At 39.6% G+C, this 12,813-nt stretch overlaps 1 protein-coding gene across 1 annotated transcript in view; it reads right to left on the reverse strand.

Annotated features, from left to right (window-relative positions):
• The window catches only part of BBOX1 (butyrobetaine (gamma), 2-oxoglutarate dioxygenase (gamma-butyrobetaine hydroxylase) 1), a 19,831-nt gene extending 7,246 nt beyond the window's left edge, over nucleotides 1-12,585 (reverse strand). Inside the window, exons 1-3 of the mRNA XM_010086595.1 lie at nucleotides 12,364-12,585; nucleotides 10,617-10,731; nucleotides 2,504-2,702 (exon numbers count right to left, since the gene is read on the reverse strand). Coding sequence (XP_010084897.1) covers nucleotides 2,504-2,702; nucleotides 10,617-10,731; nucleotides 12,364-12,585 — 536 coding nt within the window. The remainder of the gene's footprint in view (nucleotides 1-2,503; nucleotides 2,703-10,616; nucleotides 10,732-12,363) is intronic.
• Nucleotides 12,586-12,813: the final 228 nt, after the last annotated feature.

Raw genomic sequence — 12,813 nt, forward strand, 5'->3', positions numbered from 1 at the left:
AAGATGGCTTTTCACTTTCATAATATTTTTAAGCTGGGTTCCAGCTATACATGGTAAAAAATAAAAAACTTGTTCCTTATAAAACACTTCAAAAAATGCCACATAATTATCCAGAAATAAGCCAAAACCCTTGGACTTGAATTTCAAGACTTCATGTGATGAATGACACATTTAACAAACACTGGGTTATTAAGCTGTTTGAAGACAGTACTCTAACTATTTTCTGATGTGTTTAACATGTTACCACTTCATACAGATCTGTATTGAAACATTTAAAACTAGTTTTGTGATGTAATTTTTTAAAAATACTTTATGGATAATTTCTTAAACCACTACATGAACAATATAAAGTTTATGCATGATACTGCTTGTATTTTCTAGTACTTGAGGAATGCCTCCCTATTATTATTTTTTTAAACAGGGCTCTTAAGGAAAAAAACATGATCTAAAGAGTAATTTTTTAAAAATTTCAAAGCATTAATCATTAATGTCACCAGTATAGCGACGAGAGCAGCTGCTGAACACTGCTAAAGATGTCAGGCTGCAACATGTGTGCCTCTACGTGTGTGCATGGGCCCAGGGAGGAAGAAGACTTGATCAATAGTAGTTCAGTAAAATGGAGAGTTAACTTTGAAAACTACTTTTCCTTCTGGCACAGTAAGCAGAAAGGGGAAACCACACCTTAATGAAAGTACATTATCTTAACTACCTTAGTACATTTATACATTACTCCCTTTAAAGTTTCACAAATATTTATCATGGTTGCTGGAACGGACAAAAGGCTTCACAATATTAATGGTATTTTAAAGAAGTTATTCTCTCCATCCCTTCTTTTTGGAAGACAAGAGGAAGAAACAAAAAAAACCAAAATGCCATTCTCACAGGCTGTTCTACATGCTACGAGTTCACTTCAGTTTCTGCCAATTTCTAGAAGATTTCTTGAGGCAGCTTTCCTAATTTGAAGCATGGGAAAAAATTCTGCACAAACAGGTTGACTTTCAACATAAATGAAACAAAAGTGAAGGATCAAGATTGGGTCAGAAGCAAGTTATACACTGATACAGTCTATCACAATAGCTATTTCTCTGCCTCTTAGAAACTGTTCACTAAACCTAAGAGCTGGCAGCATCAATGACATCTTTTTCCATAGCTAATGAGGGAATGATACTTGCAAAATGAAGAAGTAACATTAAGTCTCAATAAGCATCAGAGCTTGAAGAAGCTACCTTTCCTTTGCCTTCCTTCCCCCCACCTCACAATTAACATTCTGAGTTAATGTGTTTCTCCTGGTATCACAGTGCTGCTCTTACCAGCCTCACTTGCATTGTGTATTCCGGCGGGGCTCATAGGTGCCTTCACACGGGAGTCCTAGGGGGCAGAAAAATCTTTCCTTCCGATTTGCAGTCTTGAGGGAATGTGGTCTTTCTGGCCAAGGTTGGATTCTTTTTCCCCATTTCTATTTATTTTGCCTTTATTTTATTTTATTTTTTTTTTTAGACAAAGGAGGAGATACTGGTTGGTTTGCTTATTCTCTGAACTAGATCCAAGTGAAGGCGAGCTCTTGCCATGATTTTTATTATCTTTTATTCTATTACAGGGCAGAAGGGAGCTTTTCAGATGGGAAGCCCTCAATGTTCTAATTTTGGTGGCACCCAGAAATCATAACTATGTTTAAATGCTACTATCTACTTTTGTCTTATTTTTTTTTTTAATTTAAGAATAAGCACACATCCAAGTAAAAGGGTTTTTTATATACATTGTAAAAAAATTATACCAACAGCTGGGTGTGGGGGACAGGGCAGTATATTAGCTAATAACGCTGCTCCTTTACTAAGCTAGGAGGTCACTGACACAGCTCAGCAAGAAGTGAGCTACCATCATTTGTCTACTCACCTAATACATGCTTGAGGAGGTAGAGGTTGATTTACAAGTTCCTGCTTGCACTCCTGTTGGCTGAGCTCTTACTTTTGCAAAAAAATCAGTCTTAAAAAAAATGCTTGCTGGGACTGGTTGTGGCTTTCCAGCGCAGACTCTGTTGAAAGCAGGGAAACGGGTACTGTGCCCATCTTCTCAGTGACACGAGACACAACATCATCTAAGTCTTACCTATTTCCATGACTCGAAATCAGACTAAAAAAAAGTTTCAGTACAGGTAACAGTTTCTCTGTTCAGAAGGAGACTGGGTTAGGGATTTTTTCTGTTGTTGTTCCATGGTATGGGTAAGTATGGCTATCTTGTGGTTACCTTTCATTTGACATCATCTATTTTCAGGTATTTTTCCTTCTCTCGGCAGCTATTGTTATTGCTACTCTTCTTTACATACCCTGCTTGTGACTCTCATATAGAATATTAATTGATGCCACATTTTCTAACATGCAGAGAAGATAAAATTTCACCTTGTTTTAATAAATTAATCCACAAAATAGGTCCAGCAAGCTGAAGTGAAATACATTAGAGGTGATTACATAGCTGGCAAAGCAAGGATATTAAAAGCCAAACTCACCCATAAAAAGTGAGACGCAGGAACCCAATCCTGTTGCCAAGTTTAATCAACTCTCCCTGTGTAGTAGCAGCTCCTGTTAGTAGCACGATTCCTACTTTCTTTAGGGTGCACAGCCACTTGTATGCACTTTCATCATTGGATATGATTTCTTCAAAAGGCATTTTGGGAAGCTGCAGCTCTGAGCCCCAGTACTGGCGTTCTGAAAGGGAAGAAATAGAGAAACACATCTAGCTTACTTGGAATTTTAGCTAATATTCAGTTAACTTGTCCAATCATCATTCAAAGAGGTTCCATACTAGAAATGAGAACACAAACATTTGAAAAGTGTAGATAGCATCATTTATAAAACACCTATATCTCTCTTTATTCCAACATCCATTCAACAGACAGGACCAATAAAAGCTATTATATATTTCAAGCAGCTTTCAGAATGGGAGCTCCGAGGGATTTCACCTGCCGATGGAGGGACATGCTGCACTGCAAAGAGAAGCAAAGACGCAGGTTTGGATTTGTTCCCCGCCCCCCCCTCCTAGGTAGCAAAGTACAAATTGCAGTGTGCTCATAAAAAAGGGAACCCAGGCACTACATAGTTACAACATTTTTCAACAGTTGCAAAGTCTGCAAATTTCCAACCACTAGTATTCCTTCCCTCTCTGGCTAAGGCAAGTTAGCGACTGTCCAAGAAACACAACACACATATCCAACTATAAGTTATCTGCATAGACCATCTATTATACTCTACCCTGTGTTTCAAAGAAGCTGTAGTATGATTGACAAGCTGCTGAATTTCACTGTATGTTCACCAAATGAGAAATGCACAATCCTTGAGGAGGGATATAATCTCACCTCATTAAATTCCTTTCTGAGACCACTCCGTGGTCTGCTACTCACTGCTCCAGTGTGTTTCACTCAATATACATCCTTTCACACACTTGAAAGATGGGGAAAAAAATAAAAGATGAATGTTTTCCTTTTTCTGTATTAAAAGTTATGAAGTAAGATAGCTTTAGGTGTGCTGCGTGAACTGCCAAGACTATCCTTTGAAAAACAAATTTAAGCTTCATTGTTGGAGCAGGTAAATAAATGTGAAATCTAATGGAATATTGAAGTTTCACCTTTACTTCCTTATCTTTCTTGTTGTCTTGCTAATAAATATTTTCCTAATCTTCCTTATATAAAACACAGAGTAGAGGAATATTACTGTTTCAAGGAACATACCACGAGATTTTTCACCACTTTGGGAAGCAAATATTTGCACCTGGAATTTAACTGCAGCTCCAGGAGCCCCAGGCTTCCCCAAGCACATGGACTGTAAAGTCCTCTCGTTCAAATTCCCAGTTCCCACTGTACTTCCGAAAAATTCTACACAAGTTGACTGGCCCCTCTGCAGCCAACGGACATGAACTGTGGTGTTGGGTTTTCGCTTTTGTTGCAAACACCTGCTTTGCCACAGCACTGCAAAATAGCACATCCTGGACATACATGTCTGGGATTCTCCTTGGTTTTGGTATAACAAATCTGCCAACTCATATAGCTAACCTGTGGAGGACATTTAAGGAACACCAAATCCTTTGGTCTTGCTCCCAACCAGGCCCCCTGCAGTGGAGTCATCTAGCCTCATGTCTCCAACTCTGTGGAGCCAAGAGAGACAAAAGCTAAATTCAAAATGCTTCTGTAAGTAACCTGCAAGAGCAATCCTTTCTCTGTGTAAAAACTATCAATGATGTGAATCCCGCTAAGGTACTGGGAATACATCCCTTCCTTGACTCTGCAGTATGTTGAAGAATTCAACACTGCCTACTGGCTGAAGAGATGTTCAACCGTTACAGTATCGCTATGATGTGAAAATTGAAAAATTTCAAGGAAAATGAACTGTTCACTGACATTCTCCAGGCAGCTACTAAAACAGAGAAATGGTTCAAGTAAAGCAGCCTCTTAGGCTTTTTTTTAAATGTTTAACTACTTTGTATTAAAACAAACAAACAAACATCCAAACCAAAACAAACCCAAACAAAGACAGAAAGTGGTAAATATAGTTAAATCCTGCCTGGCAAGGCTATAGACTCTGTCCTCGAAGTTCTCTCACATGAACTCACTTCCAGTGACAAGTGCAGGCAGCATCCTTAGTGGTTTAGGTTTGTTTTTCTTTTTAAAGGTGCAGGCTGGTACACAAATGGTTATAAATCCTACCTCGGATTTCAGAGGAGAAAGGCTCCAAGTTCCCAGCCTGTCAGTGGCATCTTGACGCAGCCAAGAGCTTAGTCTTTGAGCTACTGCAGGAATAACCTTTCCCCCCCTGACATTTGCCAATGTCCTCTGTAATAACACTGTGGTAAATATGCCAAAATCTGAAAACACATTGTGCATGGCTCCAAGTATTACTAATCTTGGGAAACATATGGAATGCAGCAGCAGTTGGTATCTGGGAGGAAAAAAAAATAATCCATTGTGGCTTGTAAAGTTATTGCTATTAAAAACATGCCCTTGCTTTATGCCTTAAAAATCTTCCTTTTAATTTGAAATTTTTTATAGTTTGTCTGAACTCACAGTTTTGCCTATTCCAAAAGCATTAAGAACATCTGTTCCCATACATGCACATGCATTTGTATAGTGACATATCTACCATGAACATCGAAAACAAATGTTTCTCTCTCTCTCTCTCTCTCTCTCCCCGCCCCCTGCCCCCAGCACTTGATTTCTTAAGATGCTTCTAGAGAACAAATCATGTAGAGTGCTTTCCATTCAGCACTTTGTGGTATTTCTTGATGAGTGGTGCTTAGAAATGATACACGCTACAGCAGCCTTACTCCATCAAATGGAGCAGAATGACTGCTTCATCTCTTCTGCAGGTTAGACTTCTCCTTGGACTCAGCTGAAACCAATGTTTGCCTTGATACCAAGCCAGTCTGCCAGCATAGGCTCACTTTCAGCCTACAATGAGCACCAAGCCCACCCAACCCAGGTGGTTATTTCCCTACCGTGCACTTGAACGGCTGCCGAGCTCCGGTATCCTGTGGGAAACCCTGATGCAATGACCATGGATGCTGAAGAAATACGAAGGAAATGGACTGCAGAGAGTGGCTTAGCTCATGTGTTTTTACTACATTGCTGCTGGAGACCAAGTATTAGGAGTCACCTGACCCATTAAAACTTTTCTTAATGTTTTTATAATTTCTCCTATTTGTCAGCAACATTTTGAGTTGTAACCCTGGTCCTTCAACATACTCCCAGTTAACCCCTAGCTGGTGTCACCTGCAAATTTAATGTGGTTATTCCTTTCCATTGTATTCGTTGATAAAAATAAGGGTCAGTATTGCATAATGCACAGATGTTTGCAAAGCTTATCTTGATATATCATTCTGTCTTGATGGTAAACCATTACACCTACTCGTTGACTATTCTTTAAAGATGACACATTTCCTTAACACATTCATGAAAATTTCATGTGCAACAGAATCAAATGCTTTATGCTAAGAACATGAATATAACCACTTTGTTTAATACTAAATATACCAAAGAAAATGATGAAAAATGATCAGAGAACAAACTTGCATATTTAGCGCACAAGCCAAACCACTCTCTTTACTGCATAAACCTTTCAATATATTAGAAAGGCATAATCTCCATGAACAGAAAGACGTGGGAAAAAACTTTAGAGCCATGACTAAAATAAAGTGATTCATGGCAATAAAGCCACACAGAATGGGGAGAAACTTGCAGCATTTCAATATCAGCTCCAGGCTCTATGCGTAATAAATGTTTTTACTATTAGCAAGGAGTAAATTGGCTGACAATCATACTGGCTTCCTGCAGTGGACTCTTGGATATTTACTTATACCAGGTGCATATAGCAAGTTGCAGAGCGTAGATTATATGGTGGCTTCCTCATAATTTTAGCACAGAATTTACAGAGCCTTTTAAATTTTTATTCTTTATACATCAGTACCTTTTTTTTTTTTCCCCAGACAGGTCTTAGAGCTTAATTCAAATATACTGGTGCCAGTTTTAATCCTCCTAGTAGCTACAATAGATCTGAGAGTCTAATTTTTAACATTTATGTCTGACATACACATGAACTACTTTTAAACAACTCACATTTGTATGAAAAGCAGCAAAGGACTTCCTCTCCTGACCAGCCCCAGAGACCATCACAGCCAGGCAAGTACAACAGCAGCAGGAGAGAGACATGTAATAGTTCTACACTAAAATAATAAGTATTTGTAAAGATTTCCTTCTCTACAGCCCCAGACAAAAATGTTATATGCTGCCCATTATTTACAATTTGACAAATTAGCAGGTCCACAATTCTTTGGAAACAGGACAGGAAAGCATACACTATACCAGAAAAGATCCTGTGATGTGAAGATATTTAAGTTCTTCCACTTAAAGATATTTTTTAATAAAGAGTCTATATGAAAGTCTTTTAGAAAATTGTGTGACCCACAGGGAATGTTATTCTCCCATGTACTAAACACAAGGAACTTTATTTCCATTTTTATCAACAAAACCCCTTCAGACTGAAAATCTTCAGAAGCTGCCCTGAACAGGGACTGTACTCTTTCCATGGTAATTTATCCCACTCACGTTCTTTTTTTTTTAGCGTGTCAGCACAGCACGTTTTTTTTTTCCCACTGCATAACCACAGTTAATATAGTTTCCATTATACTATAGTAGAAATCTAAGAACATAAGCTCTGGGCACTGAAGGGGTAAGAGAGGTAGGAATGAGGCATTAGTGCCTGGGCAGCCTTAGGTCTCACTTGCACAGCACAGCTACGGTTGCCAAATTAATCTTTTACAAATGTAGCTGAAAAATTTGTAAGGGATAAAAAAAAAAAAGTCTTGTAGAATTATTTAGTGTCTTTATTGACCATTTACATTATGGCTAATAAATCCTCAGACCTATGTGCTTTTCAAAATGGGAATAATGAACTGCTTTTGAAAGAATTAATGAGTCACTGCCTCTTTCAATTTTACAACAATAATTTGGGGGAGGGGGGGAGAGAAAAAAACAATCCCATTTCTTGATCATACCAGGTTAGTAATAAAAAGCCATCCAAATGACCAAACTCTTTTAGCAAAAAACAACTTTTCACTTCTTCCTCTTAAAATTATCATCTCTCAGGACCTAGTAGAGAAACTGAAAGTACCCTTGATGCTGTTAAAATCCTGATTCAAACTTCTATGGAGCTGGATATACATCCAATATCATATGATCACATTTTAAAGGACATCATCTGAATGCTTTAAACTTAGGTTAAAAGCTTAATCCAACCTAAGATTCAAAAGATTAATTATGCAAGTAGCACCAGGTACTACCTCTGCTGAATCTTCCTCTCCTCCGCCCGACAGGAAAGCATCACTATGATATTATTTAATTCCCCCCCCACATCCTGTTGTTGGGATACCAGTGTCTTGGAAAATGAGCCTCAGCAAATGCAATGTAGTGAGAAGCCTGATCCTGGAAAGCCCCTGGCGTACTCAGTGTCTCCCACAAGCTTCCTCTACTACACACAAAACCTAAGTTACGGAGAGACTTCACAAGGTGGTAAATTCCTCCTGTGACATTTGTTGGGGAGAACACAAGTAAATAGGAGGGGAAGCAAAAAAGAGGATCTTTGAGCCATCAGAGCTGGAGAAGTAGAAGATGGCTCTTTTGGGCTGAAATGAGCCTTGATGTACACAAACAGCAGACTTCACATACCACACAGACAGGATCTGGCACTGTTTTTAAAATGGGAAACTTGACATATTGCCATAGAGCTATTTATAGTCACTTCCATCAGGCAGTGAAAATCTGAGCTGTTCTTTTCAGGTTTGACACACAGCTGACATCTGATTTGATTCAGAAATTATGATGAAAAAACAACATGAAAAGCAAATAACCACTTGCAAAAAAAAAAAAAAGTAAAAAAAAGAAGAAAAAAAAGCCACAGCTGTGATAATGTCAGCAGTGAAGGTTAACCTCTAACTACAGCAGTCTGGTGGGCTCGTTCTTGTATTTGTTGACCCAGCATGCAGGGCTGGCATTCCATGTCATCATCTGTAATACTACACTGCTGGGATATGATTAGCTACTTAAGGGCATGTAATTTGCAGTGTGTAACTCCACTGACCAGAAGGAAGCTAATTCTAAACTTACCCCAACACACAATGAGAAACAGGTCTTAAACTAGCCAGCAAGCAAACTCACATGCGTTACAACTGCAGCCTTTTCTGCAACTGAAACCTGAAAGAAGCCGTGAGAAGCTATCTGGCATAATGAGCTGGATCTTCCCTGCAAATATGAGGAAGAGCAGAATGACACTACTAAAAAAAGCCAAAGTTAACACAGTCCCTTATTTAGTGTAACTTTTATAAACATATTTTTTTCAGAGCTACCATGGAAAACAGAATTTGCAAAAGCATTGCCCAAAGAATAAAAGATATATTTGGGGTATATTTTACCTAGACAGCTTCGCTGGACATCAGCAGTAGCAGAGGGGAGAACTGGCCTCCAAAACAAGCATTGTATTTAGCTTCTGAGAGTAAGCACTGTGTAAAAGCGTGCATACGAAGTCAAATCACAGCCAGTTGGGCTTCATAATGGGGGGAAAAAGTAGCATTACATCTGAAATACTGAAATCTCAGTTATTGAGATTCAACAATAAACATAAACAGAGATGTACACCAATTTGTCTAGGCATTAATTGCAGCAACATTAAATTCAAATTCACTTGTGTTCCCCCAAAGGCTACAACACATCTTGCTAGCTTCCACGGCATCTTCATTTTTCCAAATAAAAATTCTTACTACCTGAGAAATCAAGTCTAGTTTCCCTGAATGAGGTTTGCATCTTCACCACATTCATTCTGGGAACATGCCCTGCCCTCCAAAATAGTAGACAGTGTAGTTGCCAAAGCTCAAGTAGACATGAACACCGGGGGAAAAAAAGGTTCCATTCTGAACTATGAAGAGTCTGCTATATGATCCACTGAAATGAATGGAAATATCACTCCTCACTTAAGTTCTAAGCCAGTTATACAAGGCTGAATCTTTCTTAAGAACTGAGTTTTGTTTAGGAGAATGGGCTCTAGGAGCTAAGGCATATTTGACCTGCAGAAACTGGGAAAGATAACTGTCCCCTTCAGCTGTCCCTGAAGTGCCAAACAAAGCTCAGACGCAGAAAATACCTAGGGCCACATATTTTCCCATTTCTCGTCTTTCATGGGAAAAACAAACAAACTTCCTTTTGTTAGAATAAAAAACACCCAAAGGAGCATAAACCAATCACAGATTTGCCTTTTTCTGAGCTCTGAGGAAACTGATACCTGGATCTGAGTTTCATACCATCAGCCTGCCTCTGGTTTCTTTTTTCTAAAGTAGTACCCTGTTTTAACAGATAAAATCTTAACTCCGAACACAGATTCACAACTTTCTGCCACAGCAGATCTCACAGGAACACTGTCAAGAGCAAGAGGGGAAATCTTGCAAGTTTTCACACATTTCATGCTCACAATCTGAAACACTGACAAACTGAGTGGGTTTATAATTATTCACTCAAAAGGGCGAGTGATCTGTACCGGGTAAATGTTACACTGGTTGCACAAAACACCTCATGACCAAAAGACATGTCAGCTACTGTAGTGAGTAGGGGAAGCAAACACAACCTGAACTTCAGCACTAGATACTGCTATGCTGCAGTTACTTTTTAACAGAAGGCCATGGAAAGGGAACTTTTAAAATTTCAGTTACAATTCCCTTAGAATGCTAAATAATCTTTCTAAAAAAAAAAATTAAATAATTTAACACACACTTGCATTGTCACATAGAACATTGCTGGTGCACAAGGCTCATTTTTGAGACCTACTGACCTTTTCTGTAAGGAAAAGGCTTTTAGGAAAGCAAATTCAGCCCAATCAACTGAACTCCTCTCAGGTCTAGAGGCTAGAAGAAGGGAACGGTAACCAGGGGTTCCTGGTGTGCACGCACAGCCTGGCACTGAGCAACAAAAGCGGTTGCCACTGCTCCAGCTTCGCAGACCTGGTCCTCACGCAGGGACCTCTAGCCCGGACTGTCAGTGTCAGACCCCTTACGTTTGAAACACGGATGACAGATGTGGTTTTAATTCCTACCTGGTAAAAATAAATCTTCTCGCATTTCTGCTCTGGCTTCTTCAGAGAAGCATCGTTTTTTCAACCACTCCGCTTCATATTCGCTTGTGTGTTCATCAGGCCATGTGATAGAGATCTTCCAATATAAAATGAAAGATAATTTTAGAACAAAAAATTTCACAAAGCATCACCCAGCACAATCAAAAAAATCATTAGAAAGTACAGAAATTGTAATATTTATATCAACATCACAGTTAAGCCTAACGGCAAGCAAGTAACAAAAACCCAACCTGAACATCATCCAAATTCTGATACCTTTTATAAAGAGTCATTTTCACATGAACCCATAACCTAATTCGCTGCTTTGCCTGGGCTCCTTTCACTGTGGGAGCTGTGCTTAGCAGAAAGAGGAGATTCACAAAAGCTGGCACATATCACTGGGGACAGTGCTACACCACAACTCAGAGGAGAGCAAAAATATCTTCCAAAACACTGACAGCTTGTTAAAAAAGAAAAAGGACAAGAAAGACAGGCAAAAAAGAAATGTGCTAGGAGAAATCCCACTCCTAGTTTTGAAAAGTCTTCCCTCTTTCAAATAAATTTTTTAAAGTTGTTGCTTTTTTAATTCCTGAAAACATGAAAAGAAAGCATATGGCTTTGTTTGTCCTGAACCAAAAGAGCTCAGTGCAGCACACACCCTCAGCTGAATTCTCAAGGCTGTTGAGTAGGTATCGATTCCCATTTCACATAATTCTGGTCATTCACATTAAGGTAACACACCAATATGAGTCCAGGATTAGTGCTGTGCTTCCCTCAGTTCCTGAGTCTCAATGGAAGCCGACAATTCCTCTACTATCATAGTACATCTGCCTATTCAAAGCATGGATTTACATGGCATTAATTTTGATGGCAAACAACGAACTCGGGAGCCCAGAACCCCTCCATGCAGACCCTGACCCCCGCACAGGTCAGCCTCTGCAAACCCTGAGGCTGCCCCAGCTGCTAAAAGGTTGACTGCTGCATCTTTAACATGCATAAACCACCTTTAACTGTAAAGTGATCATGCATATCAAAGTAATACTTGGGTACTACTTTTAATAAAACCTAAATGATGTATTATGTTGTTATATGTCAGGAAAGATTAGAATTCATAAAGAGGGCAGTTCTTGTCCTCTCTTGCCCAATGATCTCTTTTCATGAACAAATGTTAATGCAGAATAGGTAGATACAGGCATAGATACAGACAACAGCCGAACTCTGAGTACTGGGTTCAACTTTGGTTTGAGTGCTTGCACTAAGATGAAGTCTTTTGCACATTGGAAAGTAACTTATAAACTGACATTTTTATTATGGATTAAAGTCATCATCACTTTGCCATTTGCTTTTCTGATTTTCAAGACATTTACTTATAGAAGAAAGTGGGAAAAAAGACATACATGGAAGTGTAATTAAGTGTGGGGAATGCCTATATTTTCTTTTGAGTATACAGTAGAATTTTAAAAAAGCACAATTATATTCTAAAGTCTGAAGCTTGGCTTTCTGCACTCTCTGCATAACATCTATAAAGTGAAGTTTCATATAAAGGAGGGAAGATCTGAGTTCCCCAAATTGTGATTGTTCCTAAAAGCTTTGCAAATACACAGTAGGGTTTGCAGATAAACAAATGGCGATTAAAGTATAACCTGAGACAGCCTCTAATTTACAGATAAACACGCATTGCTAGGCAAGTTTCATAAGAGGGCAAATGAAAGTTTGCTTACAATAATACCTTTTTTCTATCTGCCAGAGCGACTTCCTTCACCACGATGTTCACGTCCAGGTCCTCGAAGAGCAGCCTGCGTGCCCTGGCCGAGCGCAGGAAGCAGTGGGGGCACTGGCAGTTGTCCCTCAGCCAGACACAGGGGTAACAGCTCTTGTTCCTGTCCTCCCACTCCACGCGGACAAAATGACCTGCATCGAAAACTTCCACCTTCTGTATCCCCAGGTCCATGCTGAGCGGCCGGGCGGTGCGGACCCCTGGTGCAGCACCCTGCCAGCAATGCCGTGTGGTCCCGCCAAGCAGGCTCCTGCCCTTCTGCGCTGGCAGCAGGCAGCATGCCCTGCCTCCCTGGACTTTGGCCCTCGTCAGGATGTTAGCCACCGCCCTCCACATTTTGACTTCTTTAATGAAATCGTCAGAGGGAGAACATCTTCGCGGAGTTCCTAAAACACCATGACG

Source organism: Pterocles gutturalis, unplaced genomic scaffold (assembly GCF_000699245.1).
Source record: "Pterocles gutturalis isolate BGI_N339 unplaced genomic scaffold, ASM69924v1 scaffold12636, whole genome shotgun sequence".
Lineage (NCBI taxonomy): Eukaryota > Metazoa > Chordata > Aves > Pterocliformes > Pteroclidae > Pterocles > Pterocles gutturalis.